Consider the following 21,069-nt stretch of genomic DNA (forward strand, 5'->3'; position numbering starts at 1 on the left):
CAATAATAACAGAGTATTCATTATTATTGAATTGGGTGATAGGTACATGGGGACTTATTATACTATTCTCTCTCCTTTGTATATGTTTGAAAATTTCCACAGTAAAAGCTTTAAAAATGAGAGTTTGGAATGACCTCCAAGATATAGTGTTAAGATAAAAACAAGATCCAAAACATGTGGATGGTACGCTATCAATTTGATAAGAAAAAAATTAAAAGAAAGACTATGAATTTTTGTTTATATATCACAGACTATCTCTGAAAAGATACTCAAGACATTGATAACTTTAGGGACTTTCGTGTTGGTGAGTGGTTAAGACTCTGTCCTTCCAGTTTAGGGCATGTGGGTTTGATCCCTTGTTAGGGAACTAAGTTCTCACATGCTATGCAGTGTAGCAAAAGTAAAAAGCAAACTGGTAACTTTAGTTGTTTCCTAGAAGGAGAAACTGTCTGGCTTGGGGACAAGAGTTACAAGGCGATTTTTAAACTGTATATCCTCTTGAAACTTTTGAAATTGTGAAACTACGTAAATATTCAAAAAGTAAATAACAATTAAAATAAATATTTTCTGATAATATGGCTCTGACTTTCATATAATCATTAAGGATTCCTACAATAAAAGAGGTATAATTTAGCCAAGAATTTTAATAATCCTAAAACCAAAATCTGAAATAATTTTACAGAAACATTAGAGGTGGGGAAAAATATGAAAGAACAATAGGTACAAAATAATTATTGCTACAGACAGAAAAAGAATAAGTTTAAGTGTTTTGAATACAGGAGTTATTACTCATTGACTAGAAGTAAGAACTAAAACTGGAGGGGAAAAAGGAACAGGACAATTTGATCAGCCAAGCAACCAAACAAATCAATGCAGAAATAGACGACTTGAACAAGACTATAAACCAGATGACTGTTGGCTGACTGGGGACTTCTGGATACCCTCAGATGGGAGGTGACAGCCAGGGAAATGACCATGTGATTAGAGGATTAGAACTTCCAGTCCCATCCCTTGACTTTCAAGGGAGAGGGGCTGGAAATCAGTGCAATCACCAATGGCCAATGATTCAATCAAACATGTATATCAAACATGTACCTCCATAAATATCCTAACCAAAGGAGTTTGGAGAGCTTCTAGGTTGGTGAACATGTGGAGGTACTAAGTGGGTATCACACCCAGAGAAGTCATGGAAGCTCTACACTCCTTCCCCCATAACTTTATGTATCTCTTACATCTGGCTGTTTCTGAGTTTTATCCTTTTATAACAAACCAATAATCTAGTAAGTAAACTGTTTTACTAAGTTCTGTGGGGCCATTCTAACAAGTTACCAAACACAAAAAGGGGGTGTTGGGAACCTCCGATATGTAGCTGCTCAGTCAGAAACACAAACGACAATCCGGACTTGCAATTGGCATCTGAAGTGGGGGCACACTTGTGGGACTGAATACTTAACTTGTAGGATCTGATGCTATCTCTTGGTAGATAGTGTCAGAATTGAGTTAAATCATAGAACACCTAGTTGGTATCCCCTGAGATCTGCAGAATTTCTTGGTGTGGAAAAAACACTCACACATTTGAAATACAGTAGTCTATAGGTAGAAGAAATGAGTATATCCCCTTCATAAATTACCAAAAATGGCCCATAAAAAAATAAAAATAAAACAAATAGAAAAAAAAAAAGAAATAGAAAATCTGAGATCTATATCTGGTAAGGATATTTAACCAGTAATTGAAGACTTCCCAACAAAGAAATTCGCAGGAGTACGATGGTTTCATTGGTGAATTCAACCAAACATTTAAAAGAGAAGCAACACCGATTCTTCTCAGACTTTTCCCAAAAATTGAAGAGGAAATACCTCATAATGCACTCTGTGGCCTATTACCCTGAAACCAAAGCCAGACAAAGATACCACAAGGAAAGAAAACTACAGGCCAACATCCCTGATGTACATGGATGTAAAAATCCCCAACAAAATACTAGCATACTAATTTCGACAGCACATTAAAGAGTTCATATACAACAACCAAGTAAGATTTAGCGCTGGGGTGCAGGGGTGCTTCAGTATATGCAAATCAATCAATATGATCCACGATATTAACATAATAAAGGATTAAAATCACATGATCATCTCAAATTTTATACACACATACACACACCAAGGGCTTCCCTGGTGGCTCAGCTGGTAAAGAATCTGCCTGCAATGCGGGAGACCTGGGTTCAATCCCTGGGTTGGAAAGATCCCCTGGAAAAGGGAAAGGCTACCCACTCCAGTATTCTGGCCTAGAGAATTCCATACACTGTATAGTCCATGGGGTCACAAAGAGTCGGACACGACTGAGTGACTTTCACTTCACACACACATTGTAGGGGAAAAAGTGATCTAAAGATTCAGTGCAATCCTGATCAAAATTCCAATGTAATTTTTTGCAGAAATAGAAAAATCCATCCTAAAATTCATTTGGAATCTGAAGGGACCCTGAATAGTCAAAATGGTCTTGAAAAATAATAAAACAACCAAATTCAAAGATGGGCAAAGGGATATTTTTTTCAAAGAAGGTATAATAAATGGCCAATAAATATACAAAAAGATGTACAACACATAATTAGTCATTAGGGAAATGCAAATCAAAATCACAATGTAATACAACTTCATACTATTAGGGTGGCTATGACTAAAAATGAAAAATAACAAGTGTTGGTGAGGATGTGAAGAAATTAACTAGACTAAGAAACTAGACTAGAACTTAACTTGACTAAGAAATTGACTAGCACTCTAGTCAATGACAAAGGAACAAAGAATGTACTATGGAGAAAGGACCAGTCTCTTCAATAAATGGTGTTGGGAATTTGGACATTCACACTGAAAAGAATGAAACTGGACCACTATATTATATCATATACAAAAATTAACTCAAAATGGTTAAAGACTTAAATGTAAGACCTAAAACTATAAAACATCTAGAAGAAAATATAGGTAGGAAATATAGGAGGTAGATCTCCTTAACATTGGTTTTGATGATGATGATTTTTTTTAGTCTGACAGCAAAGACTAAAGCCACAAAGGCAAAAGCAACAAGTGAGACTACATCAAGCTAAAAATCTTGTGCACAACAAAGGAAATCGTCAACAAAATAAAAAGGCATCCTATTGAATGAGGAAAATAATTACAGGAGGGAGGCTCAAGAGGGAGGGGATATATGTATACATATAGCTGATTCACATTATTGTATAGCTGAAACTAACACCACATTTGTAAACCAATTAACTTCAATTAAAAAGAAATAAAATAATTACAAGTCATATATCTGAAAAATATTTAATACAAAGAACCCATACAAGTCAACAGCAAAAAAAGTCTGATTAAAAATGGGCAAAAGATCTGAACAAGACATTTTTCCAAAGAAGACAAAAGGTGGCCAACAGGTACATGAAAAAATGTTCAACATCACTAATCATCATGGAAATGCAATTCAAAACCACAGTGGGATAGATATTACCTCACACTTGTTAAAATGACTATGATGGATATACTTCTTTTCTGGCCAGGTCTCTTTTCTCTGATAACGCTCTTGCAAACATGGTGAACATTCCCAAAGCCCATTGGACTTTCTGTTACAAGTATGGCAAGTACCAACCTCACAAAGTGACATAGTACAAGAAGGGCAAGCATTCTCTGTATGGCCAGGGAAAGCAGCATTTTGACAGGAAGCAGAGTGACTATGGTGGGCAGACTAAGCCGATTTTCCAGAAAAAGGCTAAAACTACAAAGTAGATTGTACTCAGGCTTGAATGCATTGAGCCCAACTGCAGATCTAAGAGAATGTTGGCTATTAAGAGATACAAGTGTTTTTAGCTAGGAGGAAATAAGAAGAAAAAAGGCCAAGTGATCCAGTTTTGAGCTTCATTTTTTATTATGAAGACAATAAAAATTTGAGATTCTTTACTTAAAAAAAAAAGACTATTACAATCAAACAAAAAACAAGTAATAACAAGTGTTGGCAAAGATGTGGAGAAAAGAGAACCCTTATGCACTGTCGGTAGGAATGTAAATTGATACAACCACTATGGAAAAACAGTATAGAGGTTACTCAAAAAATTAAAAATAGGACTACTATGTGATCCAGCAGTTCCATTTCTGGGTATTTTAATTTTTATTTATTTAATTTTATTTTCCTGCTGCAATGCTCGGCGTGTGGGATCTTAGTTCCCCAACCAGTGATCAAATCAGAGCCCCCTGCATTGGAAGCACAGTCTCAACCACTGGACAGTCAGGGAAGTCTTATCTACTTCTGGGTATTTATCCAAAGAAAACAAAAACACTAATTTGAAAAGATACATGCACCCCTATGTTCACTGCAGCATTATTTACAATAGCCAAGATATGGAAACAATGTAACTATGCACTGATAGATGAAGTGATAAATAAATAAATTATATATATATATATATATATATACATCTAAGCCATAAAACAATGAAATCTTGAAATCTGCAACAACATGGATGGACCTAGAGGGAAATGAAACAAGTAGGACAGAGAAAGATATATAGAGTATGATCTTACTTATGTGTGTAATCTGAAAATAATAACAACAAAAATCCCCAAGCTTAGAGATACAGAGATCAGACTGATGGTGGCAAGAGGCAAACAGGGGTTTTAAGAAGTTGGGGGTAGGGGTTGGGAGAAATGCATGAACTTTTTTACGTTTAAATAAATTGTATACAGTTTTTTTAAAAAGGAAATTGGAACTTTTGCACATTGCTGATGGAAATGTAAAATGTTTGTAGCTGCTGTGGAAAATAGTTTGGTAGGGTCTCAGAAATTTAAACATAGAATTACCACATGATACAAAAACTTCATTCCTAAGTATTCAGTTCAGTTCAGTCACTCAGTCATGTCTGACGCTTTGCAACCCCATGGACTGCAGCACACCAGGCATCCCTGTCCATCAGCAACTCCCGGAGTTTACCCAAACTCATGTCCATCCAACCATCCCATCTTCTGTCATCCCCTTCTCCTCCCACCTTCAATCTTTCCCAGCATCAAGATCTTTTCAAATGAGTCAGTTCTTCACATCAGGTGGCCAAAGTATTGGAGCTTCAGCTTCAACATCAGTCCTTCCAATGAATATTCAGGACTGATTTCCTTTAGGATTGACTGGTTAGATCTCCTTGCAGTCAAGGGACTCTCAAGAGTCTTTTCCAACACCACAGTTCAAAAGCATTAATTCTTCAGCATTCAGCTTTCTTTATAGTCCAATTCTCACATCCATACATGACTACTGGAAAAACGATAGCCTTTACTAGACGGACCTTTGTTGGCAAAGTAATGCCCCTGCTTTCTAAAATGCTGTCTAGGTTGGTCATAACTTTTCTTCCAAGGAGTAAGCATCTTTTAATTTCATGATTGCAGTCACCATCTGCAGTGATTGTGGGGCCAAAAAAAATAAATAAAGTCTGCCACTGTTTCCACTGTTTCCCCATCTATTTGCCATGAAGTGATGGGGCCAGATGCCATGATCTTAGTTTTCTGAATGTTGAGTTTTAAGCCAACTTTTTCACTCTCCTTTTTCACTTTCATCAAGAGGCTTTTTAGTTCTTCACTTTCTGCCATAAGGGTGGTGTCATCTGCATATCTGAGGTTATTGACATTTCTCCTGGCAATCTTGATTCCAGCTTGTGCTTCTTCCAGCTCAGCGTTTCTCATGATGTACTCTGCATATAAGTTAAATAAGCAGGGTGACAATATACAGCCTTGATGTACTCCTTTCCCTATTTGGAACCAGTCTGTTGTTCCATGTCCAGTTCTAACTGTTGCTTCCTGACCTGCATACAGATTTCTCAAGAGGCAGGTCAGGTGGTCTGGTATTCCCATCTCTTTAGGAATTTTCCAGTTTATTGTGATCCACAGTCAAAGGCTTTGGCATAGTCAATAAAGCAAAAGTAGATGTTTTTCTGGAACTCTCTTGCTTTTTGATAATCCAACCGATGTTGGCAATTTGATCTCTGGTTCCTCTGCCTTTTCTAAAACCAGCTTGAACATCTGGAAGTTCATGGTTCACGTTCTGTTGAAGCCTGGCTTGGAGAATTTTGAGCATTACTTTACTAGCGTGTGAGATGAGTGCAATTGTGCAGTAGTTTGAGCATTCTTTGGCATTGCCCTTCTTTGGGATTGGAATGAAAATTGACCTTTTCCAGTCCTGCGGCCACTGCTGAGTTTTCCAAATTTGCTAGCATATTGAATGCAGCATATTCAGGTCAAGAAGCAACAGTTAGAGCTGGACATGGAACAATAGACTGGTTCCAAATATGGAAAGGACCACATCAAGGCTGTATATTGCCACCCAGCTTATTTACTTTATATATAGAGTCCATCATGCGAAATGCCAGGCTGGATGAAGCAGAAGCTGGAATCGAGATTGATGGGAGAAACATCAATAACCTCAGATAGGCAGATGACACCACCCCTTATGGCAGAAAGTAAGAAGAACTAAAGAGCCTCTGGATGAAAGTGAAAGAGGAGAGTAAAAATGTTGGCTTAAAACTCAACATTTGAAAAACTAAGATCATGGCACCTGGTCACATCATTTCATGGCAAATACATGGGGAAACAATGGAAACAGTGACAGACTTTATTTTGGGGGGCTCCAAAATTACTGCAGATGGTGACTGCACTCATGAAATTAAGAGACTCTTGCTCTTTGGAAGAAAAGCTATGACCAACCTAGACAGTGTATTAAAAAGCAGAGCCATTACTTTGCCAACAAAGGTCTGTTTTGTCAAAGCTATGCTTTTTCCAGTAGTCATGAATGGATGTGAGAGTTGGACTATAAAGAAAACTGAACCTGAAGAATTAATGCTTTTGAACTGTAGTGTTGGAGAAGACTCTTGAGAGTCCTTTGGACTGCAAGGAGATCCAACCAGTCAATCCTAAAGGAAATCAGTCCTGAATATTCATTGGAAGGACTGATGTTGAAGCTGAAGCTCTAATACTTTGGCCACCTGATGTGAAGAACTGACTCATTTGAAAAGACCCTGATGATGGGAAAGATTGAGGGCAGAAGGAGAAGTGGACGAGAGAGGATGAGATGGTTGGATGGCATCACCGACTCAATAGACATGAGTTTGAGTAAGCTCTGGGAGTTGGTGATCACAGGGAAGCCTGGTGTGCTGCAGTCCATGGGGTCGCAAAGCGTCGGACATGACTGAGCGACTGAACTGAACTGAGAAATGAATGAATAAATAAAATTTGGTATATACATGGAATGGAATATTATTCAGCCATAAAAAGGAATAACATTCTGATATATGTTACAATAAATATGAATCTTGAAAACATGCTAAATGAAATAAGACAGAAAAATTCAAATATTGTACAATTACATTCATATAAGTTACCTACAATAGGCAAATTCATAGAGACAGAAATTAGAATAGAGTTTACCAGGTCTGTTGGAAGGGACAATGGAGAAATATCGTTTAATAGGAACAGAGTTTCTCTTTAGGGTGAGAAAGTTCTGGAAATAAGTAGTGGTAAAGGTTATACAATATTGTGAATATACTTAATTCCAATGAATTGTGCACTTTAAAATGCTAAATTTTATGTTATATATATTTGCCATAAAAATGCAAAAAGCAGGGCTTCCCTGGTGGCTCAGTAGTAAAGAATCCACCTGTCAACACAGGATACATGGGGCTGATCCCTGGTCCAGGAAGATCCCACATGCCATGGAGCAAATAACTGAGTTCATGCACCACAACTACTGAGCCTGTGTTCTCAAGTCCAGGAGCCACAACGACTGAAGTCTGCATACCCGAGAGTCTGTGATCCACAACAAGAGAATACCATAACTAGAGAGTACCCCTGCTCACAGCAACTACAGAAAGGCCTGCACAGCAATGAAGACCCAGCACGGCCAAAAATAAATAAATAAACAAAATTTTTTAAAAACGCAAAAAGATCCTTGGTGGTCCAGTGGTTGGAAATCAGCCTGTCAGTGCAGGGGATGGGGTTCAATCCCTGGTCCAGGAGAATTCCACATGCTCTAGGGCAACTAAGCCCATGTGTCACAACTACTGAGCCCTCACTCTAGAGCCCATGAGCTGCAGCTACTGATGCCTGCGTGCCCTAGAGCCTGTGCTCCATAACAAAAGAAGCTACTGCAATGAGAAGCCTGTGCATTGCAACAGAGAAAGCCCACAAGCAGCAATGAAGACCCAGTGCAGCCAAAAGAAAAGAAAAAAAAAAAAAACATTTTAATGGGAAAAGAAAATCAAAAGCCAAAGAAGAGATTCAGAAAGTACATTTCAACCCACATAACAAGAACCTGATTTACTTAGGATACAAAAAGCTTTTACAAAGCAATAAGAAAAGAGAAATAGAAAACTAGGCAAAGGACATGAGTAGTATACACACACATGCAGAAAAAAAGGAAATATATGTGAATTTTAAGTACATTAGAAAGCTTAGGGAATTCTGGTGGCCCAGTGGTTAGGACTCCATGCTTCCATGCAGGGGACACAGGTTCAGTCCCTGGTCAGGGAACTAAGATCCCACATGCTGAGCAGCGTGGCCAAAACATAAACAAACAAACAAAAAGTTTAACCTTACTCATGATAAAAAGACTGTTAAGATACCACTCTTTTCCTATAAAAATGGCAGTATCAGATAGTTTGATAATATATTATTTTAGCAAGGCTGTGGAGAAACACTCATATTTTGTTGTTGGATTGTAAATCGGTATATCTTTTGTAAGGCAACTCATCAAAAAATTTTTAAAGTGTGCTCACTTTGGAACACTCTACTACATTACTACAGCACATTACTACAATTGGAATGATATAGAGGTTAGCACAGCCCCTGCGCAAGGATGATACACAAATTCATGAAGCGTTCCACATTTTTGAATACATGTATATGTATAACTGAATCATTTTGCTGTACACCTGAAACTAACACAGCATTGTAAATCAACTATACACCAATAAAAACTTTTTTAAAAAAGGAAAAAAAAATAAAGTTTATATGCTTTTTTATTTGTAAGTAACAGAAAACTCAACTCCAATTGTCTTAAACAATAAAGATGATCTATTGGTTCCAGTAACACAAATTCCAGGGGACGAGTGGGCTTGGAAATTGGTTTGCTTCTGTGGCTCAACAATATCACCAAGGACCTAATTTCCTACCATCTGTCAGTTCAGTCATCCCAAGTGCAAGCTCCACTGTTTGACTCCGTTCTTGGTAGCAAAAGGGCTGCAGCACTTGAACTCTTCACATCAGCTACAACATACTGTGCAAAAGAAGAGACAAAGCTGGCTTTTATTCTCTCTCACAACAGCAAAGGAAAAAAAAAAAGAAAATCAACCTTCTTCCTCCCAATACATCAACAAATATCTTCTAACATTTCATTGACTTGGTATCACTGGACCATTCCTGAACTTTCCCTTTGATAGGACAGTGGTATGCATTGATTGGTGAAGGCCTGGCTTGCCTGAACCAATAACCAAGGCATAGGGGATAGACTTACTTTGATCATGTTACACGGTGGTGCACCAACTCTTGAAGCTGGGAGTGAGATCAGTTCCACTGTCTTCAAATTTTATGACTGCTGAACAATGGTGAAGACATGGCATGGATAGTGGGCTGGGAATGATATCAATCAGTATAATACATTGATACAACAATCATACCTCTAGGAATGTTTCCTAAAATATACTAACCCACATGAACAAATAAGTATGTTCAGATGTTTTCATCAGTAAATCAGACATACATATTCAAATGCATGTGCACACACACATATACACCCATTTATTATACTTGTATATACATGGTTTGCATACAAGATATCTGGAGGAATAAACAAGAAACTGACAGTGGGCATCTCTGGAAAGGGAACTGAGGGAACAGGGGTTATAATTTCAATTGTATATCCTTTTATATTGCTTGTGTTGTTTTTTGCCATGTACATGTATTTTTAGAAAAAAAATATTATTAGTTATAGGTTTCTAACCTGTAAGATTGTCAAAGATAAAAATATTTCTTACTAGTTTCTTTATTGGTCAAAATGGCCGAGCAGGAAGACTGAGCTCACCTCCTCTCACTGGCACCACCAAAATCGCAACTATTTGATGAGAGCAACTATTGATGAGAAAGACCAGAATCTAGCAGAAAAGATCTCCTACAACTAAAGTCGTAAAGAAGGAACCACAATGAGATGAGTAGGAGGGCCAGAGTCACAGTATAGTCGAGACCCATACCCCAGAGTAGGCAACCTATAGATGGGAGAATAATTACAATTGCAGAGGCTCTCCCCAAGAAGCGAGGGGTCTGAGCCCCACATCGGGCTCCCCAGTCCAAATGTCCAATATCAGGAAGATGATCCCCAGAATGTTTGGCTTTGAAGGCCAGTGGGGCTTACTTTCAGGGGAGCCAGAAGGTTATGGGAAATAGAGGCTCCAGTCTTAAAGGGCATACAAAATCTCATATGCTCCAGGGCCCAGGGCTGAAGCAGTAATTTGAAAGAAGCTTAGATCAGAGCCACCTGTTGATCTTGGCCAGCCTTCCAGAGAGGCAAGAGACAACTGGACATAGACATATGTCTCATCCTGGAGACAGAGACACTGGGGCTGGCAAGCACCATTTTGGAATCCTGCTTCTAGTTTATTAGCCTTGGGATGCTGCCCCACTCCTGCCCACCAGCCTGTAGGCACCCATATTGAGATGCTTCAGGCCAAGCAACTAGCCAGGCAGGAACAGCCACACACACCAGCAGGCAGGTGGTCTTAAAACCCTCTGAACCCACAGCTGCCTCTGGACATGGCCCTGTCCGCAGAGGGCCCAGGACCCAGTCCTATACACCAGAGCGTAGGTACTAGACCCAGGACCCCCAAAGCCCTGCAGCCAGAGACCCCCAGGACTCAGCTATGTCCACCAGTGGGCAGGCACCAGCCTCAGGACACTCTGTGACCTGGACTCACCCACCCGTGAGCAAGCTCTAGCCTTGGAACCAGCCTCACCCATCAGTGGGCAGACATCTGCCCAAGGACCACTGTAGCACCACAACCTGCCATGGCAGGACCCAGCCCACCCACCAGCAGGCTGGCACTAGCCCTGGAACCTACTGGGCTATGCCCTCACCCACCAGCAGGCCAACATCGGCTCTGAGACCTCTTGAGCCCCTCAGCCACCAGGATCCATCCTCAATCACCAGTGGGCTGACACAAGCTTGAGGACACCCCAGACCCTGCAGCCATGTCAAGAACTGGTCTCAACCACCAGTGGCCAGACATCAGCTCTGGGACCCCTCGGCCCTGCAGCCAGAGACCCCAGGACCTGGTTCTACCCACAAGTGGATTGGCACTAGTGCCAGGACCCAGCTTCACCCACTGGTGAGTGGGCACCACTGTTGAGATCTCTTGGACTTCAACCCCACCAACCAATGGGTAGACACTGGCCCCAGGATCACCACAGCCCCACAGCTTGCCTTCTCAGGACCCAGCCAAAACATCAGCAGGCAGAGAGCAGCCCTGGGACACTCTGAGCTCTTTAGCCAGCAGCCCGGGGATCCAGCCCCATACGCCAGTGGGCTGAAACCAGCTTTGGGATGCACAGGGCCCTGAAGCCAGAGATACCAAGACCTGGCTCTGCACACCAATGAGCTGGCATTAATTAGCTTTGGGACCACCTGGGCCCTAGCCACACCTATCAGCAGGCCAATACCAGCACTGAGATGCCTTGAACTCCTCAGCCAGCCACTTAGCCCTATTTACCAGTGGGCCAGTACCAGCAGTGGAATACCCGGGAACCTGCAGCCAGGCACATCAGGAACCAGCGCCATTCACCAGCCCCATTCAGAAGGCTGACACTAGATCCAGGAAATCCATCCTAGAAACTGATTCTGCCCACCAGTGAGCAAGCACTAGCCCAGGACCACCCCCACCCCCAAACCTGGGTCCTTCAGCCAGGATCTTGTGACCTGACCCTGCTGACCAGCAGCTAGTAGCCTCTATACAATGCAGGGTCTGAAAACCAACCAAACCAGGGGTGAGCCACACCTATGAGACCACCCACAGTAGTCAACGCACCATAAGAGAAGGAACCACTTCTAGAGCATATAGCTCTGGTGACAACAGGGAAGTGTGCTGCTGGGACACATAAGATGTCTCCTACAAAAGGCTACTTCTCTAAGGTTGAGAAACATAACCAATCTACCAGATACATAGAAATAAAAACAGCAAATTAGGCAGAATGAGGTGACAGAGGAACATGTTCCAAATGAAGGAACAAGATAAAACTCCAGAAGAAGAACTAGGTGAAGTGAAGATAGACAATCTACCCAATAAAGAGGTCAAAGTAATGATTGTAAACATGATCAAAGAACTCAGGATAAGAAGAGATGAATAGACTGAGAAGTTAGAAGTTTTTTAACAAAGACTTAGAATATATAAAGAACAGCAAAACAGATGAAGAATACAATAAGTGAAACGAAAACTACACTAAAAGGAATTAAAAGTACACTAAATGATACAGAGGCATGGATCAGCAAACTGGCATACAGAGAGAGTAGTGGAAATCACCAAAGTAAAACAGAAAAAAGAATAAAAGGAAAAGAGGACAGTTTAAGAGACCTCTGAAACAACATCAAGTATACTAACATTCACATTACAGGGGTCCCAGGGGGAGAAGAGAGAGAAACGGACAGAGAACTTTTTGAAAACATAATAACTCAAAACTTCCCTATCCTGGATATCCATATATCCAGGTCCAGGAAGCACAAAGTCCTAAACAGGATCAATTCAAGGAGGACCATACCAAGACACACTGTAATTAAAAGGGCAAAAATTAAAGATAAAGAGAATATAAAAAGCGCATGGGAAAAGCAACACATACCATACAAAGGAATTCCCATAAAGCTATCAGCTAACTTCAGCAGAGACTTTTCAGGTGAGAAGGAAGTGGCACAGTACATATAAAGTAAAGTAAAGGAAAAAAATAAATAAAGTGAAGTAAAGGAAAAACCTACAATCAAGAATGCTCTACCCAGCAAGGCTTTCATTCAGATTTGATGGAGAAATCAAATCAAATCTGTAAAAGTATTACAGACAGGCAAAAAAATAAGTTCAGCACCACCAAGCCAGCTTTATAAGAAATGTTAAAGGGAAGTGAAAAAGAAAAGGCCACAGCTATAAACATGAAAATTATTAAAGGAAAAAGCTTACTGATAAAGGCAAATATACAGTAAAGGTAGTAAATCATCCACGTACAAAGCTAGTAGGAAAGTTTTAAAATAAAAGCACTAAAAATCAATAAGTTGTTAAAGGCTACACAAGATGAAAAGATGTAAAATATGATGTCAAAAACAGTAACCATGGGGTGAGGGAAGTAAAAATGCAGAGCTGTTAAAATGCCTTTGAAATTAAGAGATTAGCAGCTTAATCACATATATGTGTATATACATTGATTTTACACACACACACACACACACCTGATGATAACCACAAACTAAAAATCTATAGTAGAAACACATACACAAAAAGAAAGGAATCCAAACTAACACTAAAGACAGTCATCAAATTACAAGAGAATAGAACAAAAGAATAAGAGACGATCAAAAAAATTACAAAAATTACCCCCAAGTAATTAACTAAATGGCAATAGGTATGTATCCATCAATAATGGGTAATGCACTAAATGGAAATGCACTAAATGCTCCAATTAAAAGACATGGAGTGAATGAACGGATACAAAGACAAGACCCAAATATACGCTGCCTACAAGAGATACACCTCAGATCCAAAGACACACACAGATTGAAAGTGAGGGTATGGAAAAAGGTATTCATGCAAATGGAAATCAAAAGAAAGCTGGGGTAGCAATACTTATATCAGACAAAATAGACTTTATTTTATAGGTTATTAAAAAATTTATTGGAATTTAGTTGCTTTACAATGTTGTTAGTTTCTGCTATAGAGCACAGTGAATCAGCAATATGTATAATACATCCCCTTTGTCACCACAGAGTACTGAGTAGAGTCCACTGTGCTATATAGTAGGTTCTTACTACTTATTTATTTTATACATAGTAGTGTATATATCGGAGAAGGCAATGGCACCCCACTCCAGTACTCTTGCCTGGAAAATCCCATGAATGGAGGAGCCTGGTGGGCTGTAGTCCATGGGGTCGCTAAGAGTCGGACACGACTGAAGCGACTTAGCAGCAGCAGCAGCAGTGTATATATATCAAAACAAAGACTGTAACAAGAGACAAAGAAGGGTATTACATAATAATTAAGGGATCAATCCAAAGAAGATATAACAGGGATTTCCCTGACTGTCCAATGGTTAAGACTCTGTGCTTCCACTGTATGGGGCACAGGTTTGATCCTTGGTCAGGGAACTAAGATCTTGCATGCTGTGGCAAAGCTTCCTCACAGAAAGAAGCTATAACAATAGTAAATATATATGCACCCAACATAAGCACACCTAAATACATACAGAAAATATTAACAGACATAAAGGGAGAAACTGACAGCAACACAATCATACTAGGTGATTTTAACACCCCATTTCCATCAATGGACAGATAATCTAGATGAAAAATTAGCAAGGAAACCCTGGTCTTATATAAAACATTAGTCCAAATGGACTTAATAGATAAATATAGTACATTCCATCCAATAACAGTGGAATATACACTCTTTTCTAGCGCACATGGAATACTCGCCAGAAGAGATCAAATGCTAGGCCATAAAACTAAGTTTCAGTACATTTAAGAAAACTAGTATCATATCAAGTATCATATCTTTTCTAGCCACAATACTATGAGACTAGAAATCAACTACAAGAAAATAAAACTGTAAAAAAAAAAAAAAACCCCACAAATACATGGAAACTAAACAAACCAAAGGATCAGTGAAGAAATCAAGGACAAAATTTTAAAAATACTTGGAGACAAAAGAAAACGAAAACACAATGATCCAAAATCTATGGGAGACAGCAAAAGCGGTTCTAAGAGGGAAGTTTATAGTGACACAAGGGACTTCTCTGGTGGTCCAGTGGATAAGAATCCTTGATCCCAATGCAGGGAGCCCCAGTTTGATCCCTGGTCAGGGAACTAGGGCCCATATGCTACAACTAAAGATTCTGTATGTTGAAACTGAAGATCCCACATGCTGCAACTAAGGCCTAGTGTAGCCAAATAAATAAATAAATACAGTGATATGAGATTACCTGAAGAAACAAGAAAAATATCAAATAAATCTGACACCTAAAGGAACTAGAAAAAGAAGAACAAAAGATAAAGTTAGTAGAAGGAAAGAAAACAGAGAGAAATAAATGAAATAGTGACTAATAAACAATGGAAAATATCAATGACACTAAAAGTTAATTCTTCGAAAAGATAAATAAAATTGATAAACATGTAGCCAGATTCATCAAGGAAAAAAAAAAAAAAAGAAACGAGGGGCTTACCTGGTGGCTCAGTCGTAAAGAATCCATGTGCCAATGCAGGAGACTCAGGTTCAATCACTGATCTGGGAAGATCCCACATGTCACAGAGCAATTAAGCCCATGTGACACAACTATTGAGCCTGTGCTCTGGAGCTTGTGAGCCACAACCACTGAAGCCCATGAGCCCTAGAGCCTGTACTCCACAACAAGAGAAGCTACCACAATAAGAAGCCTGGGCACCTCAACTAGAGAGTAGCCCCCTCTTGCTACTGCTACTAAGTCGCTTCAGTCGTGTCCGACTCTGTGCGACCCCATAGATGGCAGCCTACCAGGCTCTGCCATCCCTGGGATTCTCCAGGCAAGAACACTGGGGTGGGTTGCCATTTTCTTCTCCAATGCATGAAAGTGAAAAATGAAAGTGAAGTTGCTCAGTCGTGTCCGACTCTTCTCGACCCCATGGACTGCAGCTTACCAGGCTCCTCCGCCCATGGGATTCTCCAGGCAAGAGTACTGGAGTGGGGTGCCATTGCCCCCTCCGCCTGTGCAACAATGAAGACCCAGCACAGCCAAAAATAAATAAACATTTTTTTTAAAAAAACTGAAAGGGTCCTAATCAATAAAATCAGAAATGAAAAAGAAAGTACAATTGGTACCATAGAAATTAAAGGGATCATAAGAGACTACTACAAACTATACGCCAATAAAATGGACAACCTAAAAGAAATGGACACATTCCTAGAAATGCACAATCTCCCAAGACTGAACCAAGAAGAAATAGAAAATATGAACAGACTAATTGCCAGTAATGAAACTGAATCAGTGATAATAATAAAAAAATCTCCCAACAAACAAAAGACCAGGATCAGATGGCTTCACAGGAGAATTCTACCAAACAAACAGTTAAAGATGAGTTAACACCTATCTTTCTCAAGCTATTAAAAAAATTTGCAGTGGAAGGAACACTTTGGAACTCATTCTATGAGGCCAACATCACCTTGATACCAAAACCAGACAAGGATATCACACAAAAAGAAAATTATAGGCCAATTATCAGTGATGAACTTAGATGCAAATATCCTCAACAAAATATTAGCTAACCAAATTCAACAATACATTAGAGGATCATACACCATGATCAAGTGGGATTTATCCCAGGTATGTGAGAATGGTTCAATATCTACAAATCAATCAATGTCATATACCACATTAACAAATTTAAGAATGAAAATCTTATGATCATCTCAATAGATGCAGAAAAAGCTTTTGACAAAATTCAGCATTCACCTATGATTAAAAAACTCTCTACAAAAGTGGTATAGAAAAAAAGGGAATTCCCTGGCAGTCCAGAGGTTAGGACTCTGTGCTTTCACTGCCAAGGGCCCAGGTTCAATACTTGGTGAGGGAATTAAGATCCTACAGGCCAAAGAGTAAAAAACAAAGTGGGTATAAAGGGAACATGTGTGCATGTGTGCTCAGTCACTCAGTCATGTCCAGCTCTTTACAACCCCATGGACTGTAGCTCACCAGGCTCTTCTGTCCATGGAATTTTTCAGACAGGAATACTGGAGTGGTTTGGCATTTCCTATTCCAGTGGATCTTCCTGACACAGGGATCAAACCTGCATCTCTTGCATTGGCAGGCAGATTCTTTACCACTGTGCCACCTGTGAAGCCCACAGAGGGAACATACCTCAACATAATAAAAGCCATATACGACAAGCCCACACTTAACATCATACTCAATGGTTAAATGCAGAAAGCATTTCCTCTAAAATCAGGAACAAGACAAGGATGCCCACTCTTGCCACTTTTATTCAGCATAATAGTGGAAGTCTTATCCATGGCAATTAGACAAGAAGAAGAAATAAAAGGCATTCAAATTGAAAGGGAAAGAAAATTGTCATTTTTTGCAGACCACCTAATACTATACATCGAAAATTCTAAAGACACCACCAAAAAAAGAGTAGAGCTCATCATTTGGTAAAGTGCAGGATACAAAATTAATATACAGAAATCCATTGCATTTCTATACACTAACAATAAACTACCAGAAAGAGAAATTAAGGAAACAATTTCATTTACAATCACACCAAAAGGAATAAAATACTTAGGAATAAATCTAACTAAGGAAATAAAAGACTGGTACTCAGAAAACTATAATATACTGATGAAAGAAATTAAAGATGACACAAACAGGTAGAAAGATACACTGTGTTAATGGACTGGAAGACCTAGTAGTTAAAATACTACCCACGGTGATGTACAGATTCAATGCAATCCCTAACAAAATACCCATAGTATTTTTCACAGAAGTAGAACATATAATTTTAAAATTTGCATGGAAACACAGAAGATCCCTAATAACCAAAACAATTTTGAGAAAGAACAGAACTCAAGAATGATGCTCTCTGACTTCAGACTATACTACAAAGCTATAATAATCAAAGTAGTATGGTACTGGCACAAAAACAGACACATAAATCAGTGGAACAGAATAAATAAATAAAACCACACACCTGGGTCAATTAATCACAATGGAAAAAAGACAGTCTCTTCAATAAATGGTACCAGGAAAGTTGGACAGCTACATGTAAAAACTGAAATTAGAACATTATATAATACCATATACAAAAATAAACTTTAAAACTCCTAAAACAGAACACAGGCAGAACTCTCTGTGACATAAATCATAGCAATATTTCTTTGGATGTGTCAATTAAGGCAAAGGAAACAAAAGCAAAAATAAGCAAATGGGACCTCATTAAATGTAAAAGCTTTTGCTCAACAAAGAAATGATCAAGAAAATGGAAAGGCAGCCTACTGAATGGGAAAAAAATATTTGCATATTATATGACAGACTAGGGGTTAATATCCAAAATATATAAATACTACATACAGCTCAATATTAAAAAAAAAAAAACCTGATTTAAAAATTTAAAAATGATCTAAATAAATATTATTCCAAAGAAGACACACAGATGGTCAACAGGTGCTCAACACTGCTAGTCATCAGAGAAATGCAAATCAAAACCACATTGAGATATCACCTCACACCTGTCAGAATGGCTATCATCAAAGAGACAACAAATAACAAGTGTTGGTGAGGATATGGAGAAAAGGGAACCCCAGTACACTATTGGTGGGAAGGTAAATTGGTGCAGCCACAGTGGAAACGAGTATGGAGATTCTACAAAAAAACTGAAAACAGAATTACCATATGATCCAGCAATTCCACACTTGGGCATATATCCAAAGAAAATGAAAACACTAATTTGAAAACAGAAGGTTCAATGCAGGATACAGGATGCTTGGGGCTGGTGTACTGGGATGACCCACAGGGATGGTACAGGGAGGGAGGTGGGAGTGGGGCTCAGGATGGGGAACACGTGTACACCCGTGGCGGATTCATGTTGATGTATGGCAAAACCAATACAATATTGTAAAGTAATTAACCTCTGATTAAAATAAATTTATATTAAAAAAAAGAAAATAGAAATAAACACACACACACACACAAAGAAAACAGATGTACCCCAAAGTTCATCAGTTCAGTTCAGTTGCTCAGTGTGTCTGACTCCATGGACTGCAGCACACCAGGGTTCCCTGTCCATCACCAACTCCTGGAGTTTATTCAAACTCATGTCCATTGAGTCGGTGATGCCATACAACCATCTCACCCTCTCTCGTCCCCTTCTCCTCCTGCCTTCAATCTTTTCCAGCATCAGGGTCTTTTCAAATGAGTCAGCTCTTTGCATCAGGTGGCCAAAGCACTGGAGCTTCAACTTCAATAATTCTAATGAATATTCAGGACTGATTTCCTTTAGGATGGACTGGTTGGATCTCTTTGAAGTCCAAGGGACTCTCAAGAGTCTTCTCCAACACCACAGCTCAAAAGCATCAATTCTTCAGCATTCGGCTTTCTTTATAGTCCAATTCTCACATCCATACATGACTACTGGAAAAACCATAGCCTTGACTAGACGGAACTTTGTTGGCAAAGTAATCTCTCTGCTTTTTAATATGCTGCCTAGGTTGGTCATAACTTTTCTTCCAAGGAGCAAGGGTCTTTTAATTTCATGGCTGCAGTCACCATCTGCAGTGATTTTGAAGCCCCCAAAATAAAGTCTGTCACTGTTTCTACTGTTTCCCCATCTATTTGCCATGAAGTGATGGGACCAGATGCCATGATCTTAGTTTTCTGAATGTTGAGTTTTAAGCCAACTTTTTCACTCTCCTCTTTCACTTTCATCAAGAGGCTCTTTAGTTCTTCTTCGCTTTCTGCCATAAGGGTGGTATCATCTGCATATCAGACATTATTGATATTTCTCCCAGCAAACCTGATTACAGCTTGTGCTTCATCCAGCCCAGCATTTCTCATGATGTACCCTGCATATAAGTTAAATAAGCAGGGTGACAATATACAGCCTTGACATACTCCTTTCCCTATTTGGAACCAGTCTGTTGTTCCATGTCCAGTTCTAGCTGTTGCTTCCTGACCTGCATACAGATTTCTCAGGAGGCAGGTTAGGTGGTCTAGTATTCCCATCTCTTTCAGAATTTTCCACAGTTTATTGTGATCCACACAGTCAAAGGCTTTGGCATAGTCAATAAAGCAGAAGTAGATGCTTTTCTGGAACTCTCTTGCTTTTTCAATGATCCAGCAGATGTTGGCAATTTGATCTCTGGTTCCTCTGGCTTTTCTAAATCCAGCTTGAACATCTGGAAGTTCATTGTTCACATACTGTTGAAGTCTGGCTTGGAGGATTTTGAGCATTACTTTACTAGCGTGTGAGATGAGTGCAATTGTGTGGTAGTTTGAGCATTCTTTGGCATTGCCCTTCTTTGGGGTTAGAATGAAAACTGACCTTTTCCAGTCCTGTGGCCAATGCCAAGTTTTCTCAATTTGCTGGCATATTGAGTGCAGCACTTTCACAGCATCATCTTTTAGGATTTGAAATAGCTCAACTGGAATTCCATCACCTCCACTAGCTTTGTTTGTAGTGATGCTTCCTAGGCCCATTTGACTTCACATTCCAGGATGTCTGGCTCTAGGTAAGTGATCATACCATAGTAGTTATCTGGGTCATGAAAATCTTTTTTGTATAGTTCTTCTGTGTATTCTTGCCAACTGTTATTATCTTCTGCTTCTGTTAGGTCCAGTTTCTGTCCTTTATTGTGCCCATCTTTGCATGAAATGTTCCCTTGGTATCTCTAATTTTCTTGAAGAGATCTCTAGTCTTTCCCATTCTATTGTTTTCCTCTATTTCTTTGCATTGATCACTGAGGGAGGCTTTCTTACTGGAACTCTGCATTCAAATGGGTATATCTTTCCTTCTCTCCTTTACCTTTTGCCTCTCTTCTTTTCATAGCTATTTGTAAGGCCTCCTCAGACAACCATTTTGCCTTTTTGCATTTCTTTTTCTTAGGGATGGCCTTGATCCCTACCTCCTGTACCATGTCACGAACCTCCATCCATAGTTCTTCAGGCACTCTCTCTATCAGATCTAATCCCTTGAATCTATTTCTCACTCCCACTGTATAATCATAAGGGATTTGATTTAAGTCATACCTGAATGGTCCAGTGATTTTCCCTACTTTCTTCAATTTAAGTCTGAAT

The 21,069-nt window shown here is 39.4% G+C and overlaps 1 protein-coding gene, 1 non-coding gene and 1 pseudogene across 6 annotated transcripts in view; 2 read left to right on the top strand and 1 right to left on the bottom strand.

Moving 5' to 3' along the window:
• The first annotated feature begins 3,546 nt into the window (after nucleotides 1–3,546).
• LOC133243190 (large ribosomal subunit protein eL42-like) lies at nucleotides 3,547–4,114 on the top strand (annotated as a pseudogene).
• Nucleotides 4,115–8,804: 4,690 nt separating this feature from the next.
• LOC133243576 (U6 spliceosomal RNA) lies at nucleotides 8,805–8,907 on the top strand. The gene has a single exon (XR_009735131.1). It is a non-coding gene; the product is annotated as a U6 spliceosomal RNA (small nuclear RNA).
• Nucleotides 8,908–9,017: 110 nt separating this feature from the next.
• ITGB1BP2 (integrin subunit beta 1 binding protein 2) overlaps nucleotides 9,018–21,069 on the bottom strand; it is a 37,812-nt gene continuing 25,760 nt past the window's right edge. For 3 of the 5 annotated variants that reach the window (XR_009735020.1, XR_009735019.1, XR_009735018.1), the window contains 2 exons: nucleotides 9,530–9,645; nucleotides 9,018–9,292 (listed from right to left, as the gene is read on the bottom strand). Coding sequence is in view for 2 of the 5 variants with exons in the window: in XM_061409753.1 (XP_061265737.1) it covers nucleotides 9,602–9,610 (9 nt within the window). In the remaining 3 variants the exon portion in view is untranslated. Of the gene's footprint in view, nucleotides 9,293–9,529; nucleotides 9,646–21,069 lie in introns of those variants that run through there. The other 2 variants (XM_061409753.1, XM_061409754.1) reach the window with 2 other exon arrangements.

The sequence above is a fragment of the Bos javanicus genome, chromosome X (assembly GCF_032452875.1).
Source record: "Bos javanicus breed banteng chromosome X, ARS-OSU_banteng_1.0, whole genome shotgun sequence".
Classification (NCBI taxonomy): domain Eukaryota; kingdom Metazoa; phylum Chordata; class Mammalia; order Artiodactyla; family Bovidae; genus Bos; species Bos javanicus.